This window comes from Hakea prostrata, chromosome 2 (genome assembly GCF_041222555.1).
Source record: "Hakea prostrata isolate BN-2017 chromosome 2, UWA_Hpros_2, whole genome shotgun sequence".
In the NCBI taxonomy this organism is placed as follows: Eukaryota; Viridiplantae; Streptophyta; class Magnoliopsida; order Proteales; family Proteaceae; genus Hakea; species Hakea prostrata.
This window is the reverse complement of record NC_142601.1, coordinates 56,636,574-56,649,319: the sequence shown is the minus strand read 5'-3', so window position 1 is coordinate 56,649,319 and position 12,746 is coordinate 56,636,574. Positions and strand designations below refer to the sequence as shown.

The window sequence follows — 12,746 nt, the reverse complement described above, 5'->3', positions numbered from 1 at the left end:
ATGCCGTTGGCTGCTTGCCAAAACAAAATTCCTAGGAACCCACCCCAAGCCCAACGCTTCCACGTAGGAGGTCAGAGTTCGAATCCCCTCGGGGCTAGGGGCGAAGCCCCGCCTATATTAATTATATAAAAAGCGCCTTGAGGATGTAGTCGTGGTGCGCGCAAGCTGGCCCGGATGAACCTCATTTAAAAAAAAAAAAAATAAAAAAATTCCTAGGTTTGTACCAAAAAAAAAAACAAAATTCCTAGGTTATGGCTGCAAAAACATGATTCAAATAAGAAACAATGAACATGATTCAAATAAGAAACAATGAAAGCTGAACCGGAAGGTCTCTAATTCCGGTTCGTTAAACAATTGATCCCACTAAGCCAGTACGGAATTAGCGTAAAACCAGCGAAAAAGATAGTCGGTTTAGTCGTTTCACGTTGAACCAATCGGATCGGCCGAACCACGCCTATACGTTATGAAGGTTTTTTCACATTCACGCGCACGCACCCTAATATGCGAAAACCATCTGCAGAGGCAGAGTATATACACCGTGAGAGCGCCCTAAATTACAAGGGAAATTCCTCCACGCTGTTCGTCTATTACGATGGAGAATATGAGTAACGGCGTGGCGATGGAGGTTCACCGAGACGACAATGGTGTTGTCGTTGACAAAGGCGTCGACTTTGCTAACTATTTCTGTACTTATGGTTTTCTCTACCACCAGAAAAGAGATGCTGTGTGATAAAGTTCGTATGGATGCTTATTACAATGCCATTTTCGAGAACAAACATCACTTCCATGGCAAGGTAAGGTTTCAACTTACTGCGCTTTGTCCCGTTTTATCACACCGTTTCTTTTGAATATAACAATTCTGTTAAACTCTTATTTTTGGCTGAAATTTCTTTGAAGCCGCTTACGTCTCAATAGAAACCAAGGATATAGAACGAAAGATTGGGAGTGTTAAAAATCATCGTATCTTTAAGCAATGTTAAATGCATTGAAAATAACAAAATTTTGTCTTCGTTAGTTACATGATTAACTTGCGTTTTCAGATGTATTACATGTGTAAATATAATCTAATTTCCATGAAAATGAGCACGGAAAAGGTCGTGCTTGATGTAGGAACAGGTAGCGGCATTCTTGCAATATGGTCTGCACAAGCAGGTGCAAGAAAAGTTTATGCCGTTGAAGCTACTAAGATGTCTGAACATGCCCGTCAACTTGTAAAAGCCAATAACTTACAAGATGTTGTTGAAGTGATTGAAGGTTCTATGGAGGAGGTAGCTCTCCCAGAAAAAGGTAGAGTTTCACTTTTTAAACTTCATTTACCACTTTACAGTACTTTTAATTTTTGTAGCCCCTCTCCCCTTCAATACTAGTAGTACTCTTCAATAATATTGATTATAACATGAGAATTTTCATGGGCAGTTGATGTGATTATATCAGAGTGGATGGGATACTTTCTTCTACGCGAGTCTATGTTTGATTCCGTAATTTTTGCACGCGATCATTGGCTGAAGCCAGGTGGTGTAATGTAAGTTGTCTATGAGTTGTAGCTTTTGATATGTTTGCATTTTTTGGTAAACTACTTACCATAAAAGCGTTTTTTCCTTACAAATATCATTGCTTTCTGGCAACTAAGAAATAGCTGCTTCTTAGGGCCTTTTTGGTATCAATTCTCATTCGCAATTTTTGACATTTTTTATGTACTTGGTATCCATTTCGAATCCCACTAGGGCGCTCCTCCATTACTTCAAGTGCTTTCCCTTGAGCGAATCCTCTTGCAGGAGCTCAGACTTTCTATCTAAAAGAATAGAAAACTCCCCAAAATCCATAATAGACTAAGTTTTATTATGGATTTTGGTAAAAAAATCATTCTATTCAAAGTCTGTTATGGATTATGGGTAAAAAATTAATTATATTCAAAGTCTATTGTGGATTATGGGTAAAAAATTCATTCTATTCATTATGCACAAGCCACTTAAAATCCCAAGTGCAAATTGAGGGTATAATAATCGATGCACAATCTTTTTATGAAATCCCTGCTCTTTCTCTTTCCCCCCCTCTCTTTCACTTGCTTGCTTGCTCACTCTCTCACCATTGCTATCTCACGATGTTTTCCCTTCTTCCTCTTTTTCCTTTTTGGGCAAATTACACATAGACCCCTTGTGTTTGGAATCAATTACATTTACTACCCCAAAAAAAAAATCAATTACAGATGCCCCTTCCTGCATCAGTAGAGCTGCCAATTTATAGCTTTCAATTCTTAACAATAGGGGGGCATCTGTAATAGATTTTTTCTAGGGTAGTAGATGTAATTGATTACAAACACAAGGGATCTATATGTAATTTGCCCTTCCTTTTTTAGTTTGCTTTGTGAAGTTTGTATTCCCCTTTTTAATTCTTCTCTTTCTTAAATGCAAAGTTCCATTGAAATCCCTTAGGACTTACCTCATCTTCCGTAGAACTGTTCCCTCTCTGATCTCTGTTTCTTTCTCTCTCCATCTTCTGTAGTTCTAGAGGTAGAAGTATAGTTAGTTGTTAGGTGGGTCTTATTTGTAACTTCCATGGCTATGGATAAGTGAATAAACCTCCACCACTTCCCACTGTACTCAGATGTAAAAGTTTTTTCAAAAATCCCACTAACCCTAACTTTATTTTCCCAAAATTTCTCCTTGGTTCATGTTTTGGTTCAGAATTTGAAGTCAGTGCTTTTAAAATTCACCTGGGTTTGTTCAGTTTTGCTTGCTTCAGATGATATTTGCAGCGACCGCAGCTTTTAATTGGCTTTAAACAAGTTGGCAACGGCAAAGTACAGAGAGTCTCAATATGGAGATCTAGCTTCAAACATGTTTTTTATTGACGTACCAAACTTATTTTTCATTCAGTGATCAATTATGGATAAAAATTACCAAACCATTTTTCATTTTTGACTAAAATTGACTTCTTGTATTGGTTTCTTTTAAATAGGCAAAAATGAGAATGAAAATTGATACCAAAAAGTCCCTTGGCATTGTTCAATTACCCCATACATTGCTGTAAAATAAATATCCAGTACCTGGGAGTTCCTTTTGAGTATAGGTTTTGAAGAATAGAAATATCTAAAGATGACTATTGTTTCCAATAAAAGGAGCTTCTGCCCAACCAAGTCACAAGAAAAGATTGGACATCTTTGTGTAGCATTGAGCATTTTGGAATCACCGTCTCCAAATCTTATAGAGCACCGAGAGATTCAATTGTTTTCCTTACTTTGGCCTTCCTTTAAATGCACATCTTGCAAAAGCAAGGGTAAGGCTGCATACATTATGACCATCATTAGGGTGGTGCGAGCCTTGTGTACTGGTTTGCTCCTGTTGGCCTTGAATTTATATTCAGTTAATATTTAAGGGGTGGCTTGCAAAAATGAAAGCTGGCAATTCAGTGTTCGTGATGACCGGTGCAGTATTACTTTTGCAAGTTAGCCATTTGACTTTAAAGTGGAAAAGATAGAAGCTTGTATTTATATGGGAGACTACTCAACTTGGAAAAAAGAAATGCAGAATACCAACCTACGTAATCTTAAAGGCTATTAAAGATATTATTAATACCAGATTAACATATTTAACGGAAGTTTGATAATTTTTAGACAAGCTAATTATCCTCATGTTGTGACTTTAGGTATGTAAGTCCAGTACAGACTTACAATTCATAAGTTAAATGAATCTCAGTCCTTTGGTTTGAGCTTTATGCTGATGTCAAATGAGTTAGGCATCAAAAGTTACTATCTATTTCAAAGTAGTGCATTTGATTAATTTGGTGAAGCATGACTGACATTGAGTTTTGGTATTCCAGGTATCCAAGCCATGCTCGCATGTGGATGGCACCTATGAAGTCTGGATTGGTAGACCAAAAAATGGATGACTATGAGGTTGCTATGAATGATTGGCACAATTTTGTGGATGAGACTAAAACCTGCTATGGTGTTGATATGAGTGTTTTGACAAAGCCTTACGGTGCTGAGCAGAAGAAGTACTATTTACAGGTAAGTTCTAGATGTCTTTTTATCAATTTTGTGCTAAGATTGGTATGGAGGTTGCACTTCTTCCTGTCTTCTGCTTGTGTGGTTAGAGTAGCAGCCTTATACACATGGTTACTTTGGGTGCCTAAGGTCATAGCCTTATATGCATGGATGCTTTGGAGTTTGGTCTGCTTAATGGTTTGTGTTATTGATCTGGACGCACAATGCATTTTCTAGTCGTTTTATTATCAGAAAGTAGCTTTATTACATAGTGAAAGATAGAACTATGAGGGAAATGAATAGCCGAAGCCTCCAAAATAGAAAAGAAAACAAAGGATTTTTCTAGGAATGGTAGTCCCACATAAAACCTGCGATAGGGACTCCAGTTCCAGGCAAAGACTGAGCAATGTCCTTGATGCAGAATTGGCAGCAGATACAAAAGAGAGAAAAGCCCAAAGCTCAAGCCCATTAAAGCCTAAGGACATGACCCAAAACAGCCCATGGCTTGCATGGGCTAGGACTATTGGAGTGGGTTAAAATGAGCCCATGGTTTCATGGGCTTGGATTACTTTAGTGGGAGAAGACCAGCCCACATATTTTGAACTAAGCCAAAGTCTAGCTTTGAAAAGTCAATAAAAGGAGCTAGAAGTGGGGTGTAGTAGGTGGCTGTTCCCATTATTGTTTTGACTAGTGGTGTTGTGTAGTTGAGTTATTAATAGGTAGGTGGTGTTAGCTAGTGGTTGGATGTTACCATTAGTGTTTATGTCTCTGTTAGAATGCTATATAAAGAGACATATGTAAGAGGTGAAAAGAACTTATGAATTGAAATCAAATTGCTTGCTAGCATCCCTCCTCTTGGAGAACCCTTGTGTTTGATCAAGGTAGATTGGTGTTCGATCCAATCGATCCACCTTGCGGTGAGAAGCCCGGGTGTTAAGACTCCTTGTGTTTGATCAAGGAAGGTTGGTGTTTGATCCAATCGATCCACCTTGCGGTGAGAAGCCCGGGTGTTACATGTTACTTTGTTGTCCTTATTGTTCTCTTAATTCTCTTATATTGTTCCATCCATTCTTCTTTATAGCATACTGCTGTTTTGAAGACCTACTTAGTCTTTGTTCTTAAACCAATATCCTTGTTCTACCACTTTGGTTTTCAGCCCTCCATTATATCTGAATTTTATCTATCTTAAGTCTATCAAATCTGAAGTTGATTCCCTGTGAAAGGTCCTATTTGGCTACTGTTTTGATCATTCAAATACAGTACTACATTAGTCCTTGTTGTACTTTGGTGTCTAGTTGTCTAGATGAACTAAATGTTCAACCCAGACAGCAGGGCCCTAGTGTAGATACAATCTCAAAGAGCTTTAGATTCACTCATCTAGAGACAAGACAGGACCTAATTCAATCAATTTTCTATGCAAACATTTGTTAGTCATCAGCTTTGTCTATTTGCTTTAGTGCTTGGGTGAATACCTAAGATGTTTCACTTTGGTGTCAGAACAGAAAAGCTGAAGCATACTTATGGATTTTGTGTGAGTCGTTTCTCATTCTTATTGAAATATTGCTTGACCATACATGGACAGCTTATGAGAGGTGGGTGGAGTTTCTGAGTCACACCATTTTCATTAACTTCTGAGGATTGTTTTGTTGTTCTGTGCTAGAGGCATGCGGATGAAATTGAGAATTTGAGGATATAATTTTTATGAAGTGGTAGGAGGTTAGATGTGCTTTATGTAACAAGATGTTGGATGGTCAAGAAATGACTCTTCAATAGAATGGTCATTTGCAGGAAATGGTTTTAGCCACTTGACATAGTGATTTGTGGTGTTAGTGTTAGGAGCTGAATTAAGAAGTCTGTGATTTGTGATATTGCTTGACTATACAATATTTTGAAATGACTCAGTTACACATTTTTCACATAATCCTTGTTCTTGGAGTAGAGAAGTTGAAAATGTACCGTTACTATAGCTTGCACCCATAGCAAGCAGTAGCAGATGCAAAGAAAATCTTATGTACTTGTACTGAAATTATACAGATCAGATAGCTTATGGGCTTCAATCATTGGTTTATTTATTTGTAGTTGTAAGAAAAATTATTGCGGATGTAACTTGTAGATTTGCTTCAGATGCACATTGATAACAGTGATCACATTCCTAATCTTAAGTTCTTAACATCCCCCATGTAGGGTCAAATTCTCTGTTTTAATAGAAACATTAAAAATGTCGGAGTGTGATGTGTCTCAAATTATGTACCCACTCCAACATACTATGGTGGAATCTGAATGATTTTTCACCAAGATCTATGATGGTAGTAGAGTAGTTGGGCAGATACCACACAGTATGATATGACCTACCAGATGGAGGATTATTTATGTTTACCGTGTTCTTGTAAGAGTTAGATTTGAGGGTTTCTGGAAGGATTGCTGCATCATCTTTTGTGTTCGTGAGAGATTTCTGTTTGTAACTTTCTTCTGTAATATGATGAAGCATATTCAGCTTTGCCTGTGGATGTAACACATCGTTGGTATCTGAACCAATTTATTATTATGATTACTTTAAGTTTTGCTTTGTCTTTGTTGTGTTCAGGTTTTCTTTGATGTTCATGCTAACATGGATAACTCTTGTTCAGTAATCTTCACAACAGAACCTTTTCAGCCGTCACTTGTGAAATAATTTGAAAATTAGTCTGTAGGTCGGGTATGAATATGCTACAGATTCATGGATCACCTCTGAGTGTTATTATGAGAGAAGGTTTCTTAAATTTGGTCCATGATTCTGTTACCTGGTAGGCATATTATCGTATCTTGTTACAGAATTGCCATAATAGTGAAGCAAAACTGGCCATTTTAGGGTTTAGAATGCTGACATGACTGAAATACTGAAAGAAAATGGCAGAAATAACTGAAAAATTTCCAAAATTTTGAAACAGGATCATATCAGAAAGTTTCAAGATATTTCATTTTAATCATTTTGACATAGCATCTTGTTTTTGCCTGCCCAAAAATCTGAAATATGCTTTGTAGGTGAAGTTCTTATTTGTCACCTAAATCTCTCATGCGACAATTCTTGCAGTAACTCATTCCAGAGTTTTAAGTACAGTTGATCTCTGTATTTTGGGGCAATTTTTGTGAATTATCATTACACCTGTTAGTTTGGAATGTGGGAGACCACAGTAGGATAGAAGTCAGGATTTGTTGCTACTTAGCATTCATGTATGGGTTTATGTTGTCCACAGCCTAATGCTGTTCAACTTCAAAATATTTGTTCTTATCTACAGCTACATTGGATTAACTATCCAAATCCAGTGCTTCCATCTAGTAAATTTCTGTTTTGATAGTTGAAGGATCCCATTTGGGAGATCCGTATTTATTATCTGCTGAAATGGGATTATATTTGGTGTTAGGTTATTTTGATATTTTTATACAGCTTAATAACTGATTATTTGGGCTTCTTTAAGACATTGTAGAGGACTATTTCCTGGGTTTGTTTACTTGTGTGCAGTTTACTTATCGTTTGGTTTTTGATGGGGTTAGTTCGATTACAATCTTTAAATAACTATGTAAAGGAGGAATCCTGCTGATTAGACTCTGAATCTTCTTTTCCCTTTTCTATTTGTTGATTAAAATGACCTTTCAGTGAAACTCATATGATCTGCCATTTGGCTCGAAATGATAAACATTGAATTACTTGAATTAGATACCCATCTTTTTTCCTTTTTTTTTTAAAAGACTTTTTAGTGGAACTTCATCATATGATCGAATCTCTATCTGTCTCTCTCTCTCAGTGGCACTACAATATATAACAGATCATGGGAACTTCACCTTCTATCTTTCATCCAACCTATGGGCCGGTTCTAGGGGCTGCAATAGGTAGGGGTTGGGTAAGGATTTACGGTTCTTTAAAATTTCGCATTGCCCCTATAGTTTTCATGATTCCTAGGTGGTACAAAGCATTGGAGATGGTACCAATAAAGTGAATACGGCACTAGTCTACCGACTCTACCAAGGCACCTGAATGTCTAGGCTACACCTTGACAACTATAATTCTTCTGGTAGAATGAATAGTGAGACTGTAAGAGGAATAAGGCACCGGGGAAAGAAATGTGGAAAGCAAGATTCTTACAAAACAACTATGTGGGGTTTGTATTAGATTTCAGACCCTCGGGCTTGGCATTTCATAGGAAATGGGTCTTAGGTTAATGTATGTTGGTATATGAATACACCTGCTTAGGAGATTGATGCAAGTTGATAGTGCTTGGAGGAGAAGAATAACCAGTCCCACCAGCTAGCCCAACAAACCTAGCCTGTCCAGCCAGTGAGCCAGCCAAGGCCTTTGTGCCAGCTATTGATCCACTTTTGTGGGTCAGATTTGGGCCTACTATTGTGCTAGACATGCCATGCTCGGGTACACCAGTAGCTTTATTTAGTCTCTATATTTGATAAAGGTTTCTAATATGTAATAGTAGTTGCTAATTTTTGGACTGTTTTTATTCTGTTATTCATCTACGAGTTAGATTTTGTTTTTATTTTAATTTTTTAGTAGAAAGTTAGCATAATAGAGGGCAGACCTCTGTGCAACGATAAGGTTGCTCCATTGGGACCTCGTGGCTGCGAACTTGTGGTTTCAAGCCAGGAGATAGCCATTTTGCCAGGGTGTATTGGGGGGGGGGTTGGGTGTAAAGCTGTGTACGTCATGATCCCCAGCCATATGTTTCTAATTGTCAACCAAAGAAGGTTTGTTGACAGTTGACACAGCATCCCCCCCTCTTGTAATCCAGTACACTCAGTCCTAATATTGGGATAGGAGTCTTACAGTCGTCTTGCTGTTTAGTGAACTTGGATCCATCATAGATGCCTAATTATAGTCACCTAAATGCAAAAAAAAGTATAAATGTGATGCTTGAGACAACAGACCACCTTATCCTTGTTTTTCTTTTAGTTAAGCAATAAAATGGATAGCCATTGCCACCCCTCAAGAAGAAACAGGATAGTTTAGGTCAACTGTCATCTTGGTTAGTTCACGTTCTGGTAGACAGTTGTTGCATGCATACTCAACATGAGTGGAAGTGTGGAACCAGTGCAGATCAAGCAGCCACTGCATTATGAAAGTATTATGCTTTTGTTTGTGTGATATTTTGTTGCTCTGTTGCTTCTTCCCATATGTTTTGAAGAATTTGCTATTAAATTTTTGTAGACATCATTGTGGAACAATCTTCATCCACAGCAAGTCATGGGGACACCTGCTATCATCAAAGAGATAAATTGTTTGACAGCCTCAGTACATGACATTATTGATGTCAGAAGTAATTTTTCGTCGTCGGTCACTCAGAGAACGAGGCTATGTGGTTTTGCTGGATGGTTTGATGTTCATTTCCGAGTATGTAGTTTATATATCAAGATTCCTTCATATCATTTTTCCAACTATGCTTTACTAGCATTTTTTTCAAGATGTAATGCCTTAACATACTTTAATTTTGGTTGGCCATCAGGGAAGCAAAGATAATCCAGCAAGGTGTGAGATTGAATTGACTACAGCTCCTAGCTTGGACAGTGGGACGCATTGGGGCCAGCAGGTTGGGTCATTCATTACTAATGCTAATTGATTCTTGATACTGTGAATTGTGGTCAAGTCAAATGTATCCACCATGCATAGTTGTAAAGTGTACCAGTGGCATAGCAGTATGGCACATCGCACACTAGGTCTTAGTTCTAATAGCTTCTTGGTAGACAATCAGTATGTCTAACTTTGAATTTTCTGGATTTCCATCCAAAGAAGAATTTTTGTTTTGGAATTTATATATTTTACTGCAACTGCGTTAAGTGCCCTCCAGCCAATTGTTTATCAGTGACTGAAGAATATTGTGTAAAATAAAGTAATCAAAATGAAGGATAAGGATGCTGTTTGCTTTCTTCTTTACGCCATATAGATATATAGACGCCATATAGATATATAGACTTTGAATTGAATAAGCTATTTTTGGCTGCTTCATGAAAAATGATGTTTAAATGTCCAGTTTTTAAGAATGGGTCAATTGGAATTCCAAAGATTTGTTTAGTCGATAGATCAAATTATTTCGTGGATTGGTTTTCACTTGACCTTTCACAGCTCCATTGCATGTGCTCAGGGTAGAAATTCTTCATCCATAGGCATTGAGTTCCGATATGTTGGGCCTATCTGTATTTATAGAAGCTTTAATATTTGGTACTAGAAGATGGCTCTGGTTTGATGATCCCATACAATGTGATATATGATGCAATGTTCTCTGATTATCTGAAGACTCTGTGGCAAATCTTTGAGGAAAAGAAGTTCAACAATGTTCTAGAAGAGTCTGTGGTCATTTAGTTAGGTTTTTGCTATCCTATTTCATGCAGCACATCCTTTGATATGCTGTTCATAGTGTCCTTATTGATCATTCTAACAGGTTCCTTTTTTCCTGCATTATTGGACTTCCTACATTATGAATTCAGCCAGTGAGTGCAAATTCACCAGACACTGACCCTTTCAGTGGACGAATACTGAGTTTTAACTTTTCCTTCTCTAAGATTGGCTAGGATGATTTTTTGTTACTTTCTTTGTTATAGTGTTATACAATGCTTAATTTGACAGTGTAATTTCTTTTTTTTTGGATAGGTATTCCTTTTGCATCCTCCTATTCGGGTTGGTGAAGGAGATGATATAAGTGTTTCCTTCTCAATGATTCGTTCTAAGGAAAACCATCGATTAATGGAGGTTGAACTTGGATGTCAGATGACACAGTTGTCTGAGAATCAACAGCAGCTTCCATGCTTCACTAGAAAGTTCTATATAGAATAAGAAAATGGCAGAAATATTTTGATGTCCCACTACGGACAGGTATATCTTCTTCTCCTATGTTACAGAAATGTCGGTGTCCCAAAAAAAAGAGAGGTTACTCTAGTGATTTGATGTTAATAGTTGATCTATTGGTTCTCATATGTCTTTAGCTTTTGCTTGGCTGCCCAACACTTCCTGACCTACACAACAAACAAACAGAGCACCCCTCCCCCCCCAAAAAAAAAAAAAAAAAAAAAAAAAAAAAAATAAAGGAAAAAGAAAAAGAGAAGCTCCGTAAAAGCAGTTTGACAACCTCGTGGAACAGCATCTGTTCTATATGCTTGTGCCCCTGTATCCTAGAGTTCTTAATTATTGAAGAAGAAAAGAAAAGAGGGGTGGTGGAGATGCAAGAATTACATCATGGCTTGCTCTTTTTTTTTTTTTTTTTTTGGGGGGGGGGGGGAAGGTATTTGTTGCATGTGTGCAACATCTTGTGTTCTGTTGCATGGGTTTCATGGTTTCTCGGCAGACAGCCTGTAGGGCTTGAAGCTGCTCACCTTGTGTTTCAATGGTAGGGTTTGGCAGCATGAACGCCTGAGATATTTCCTTAGAGCTACATGTGTATTTCAGTAATATAAAGCCTTGGTGTAATGAGAAACAGGATCTTTGTGAAAGCAGGGGTAGGGCAACTTACATTATGACCCATACTATACTCTGTAATGGCAAGGATCCTTGTGCATTGGCTACTCTCTTTTTCATGGGTACCTTGGTGATGTGTGCCTGTGTATTTTCACCTTTAACTTTCAATGGTTTATTTTTTGTTATCTGAGATAGGGGTGAGGATATTGAAGGAACTAGAAGAGCTATGGGGTAGACCTAAGATAACCTTAGGAGAAGTGGTGAGAAATGATATGTATAGCTTAGGCCTTGTATCTAGCATGGCCTCGAATAGAACTGATTAGAGGGCAAGAATCCATGTAGCCGACCCCATTTAGTTGGGACAAGGCTTATTGTTGTTGTTGTTGTTGTTGTTGTGAGATAGGGGGTGAGGGTCTGCTATCACGCACCTATTCTCCGTTGACAATGAAGCATATTTCATCTAGCCATGGACGTAGACAATCTTGTTGAACCTTGTACATCTTAGTAAATGTTCCATATTATTTGAAGTACTCATTTCAGGATAACTAGCACCTGCGTGTATATCACATTCTTTTAGCAAAACAAACTTCAGTTCTATTGTATGCCTTTGTTGGTTATGTATTTGCTATTTTGCTGTACTTAGTCGAATATAATTGCTTCCTTTCAATTTATTGAGGTTTGTATACTTTCCTTATCGGCTCCGTTTGTTTGCAGAAGAGACGACGACCGAAAGTGAAAATACACACAGGGCAAGTCTTGGAGTTAAAAAACATTTGAGCCTTCTCCTATTTTGTTTTTGGTGGGGGTGGCCCCGGGGGGGGTGGTTCTTCTATGCTGTATTGGGTATGCTATCAGAAGAGGGGGATGTGTTTTATGTAATGTGGGCCATGGTGCTCTTATCTCAACTTTATCAGAATTTTGGTTTGCATCATATTGTGTTTAAGGTAATTTCAATTTTCAACTCGGTTCCTATTTTCGTAGAAACCCGAGAGTATTTGCCACCGCACTTGCGTCGCCCTTGGCACCTGGAACAAGTTTATACAAATTTATCGGCTGCCTTCGGTTGCTTTGAGGAAAACAAGGGCAATGAAAGCGAAAACCAGAAGAAGGGAGGATTTGTCACGTTTGGTATTGTCATCACTTAAATATATTTAAGGCAAAAAAAGGCTTTCATGCATTAGGAGTTTTTAATTACGCTTTCTGGGGTGGGGGTGGGGGGGGGGGGGAGAGAGGGATATACCTTACCTTATTGTATGCTAGGGGTGTTCATAATTTTTTTTTTGTTAAGAAGTGTTGGTTATTGTTTATTCTAAAACCATTTGATGATAATTA

At 37.9% G+C, this 12,746-nt stretch overlaps 1 protein-coding gene across 1 annotated transcript; it reads left to right on the top strand.

The window, feature by feature from the left end:
- Positions 1–500: 500 nt before the first annotated feature.
- On the top strand, positions 501–12,529 carry PRMT10 (protein arginine methyltransferase 10). Its single transcript, XM_089145308.1, has 8 exons — positions 501–794; positions 1,095–1,287; positions 1,417–1,522; positions 3,820–4,009; positions 9,177–9,359; positions 9,472–9,555; positions 10,614–10,835; positions 12,129–12,529. Exons 1-7 carry the CDS (start codon positions 642–644, stop codon positions 10,794–10,796), a joined length of 1,092 nt encoding a protein of 363 aa, XP_089001434.1. The 5' UTR covers positions 501–641; the 3' UTR covers positions 10,797–10,835; positions 12,129–12,529.
- Positions 12,530–12,746: the final 217 nt, after the last annotated feature.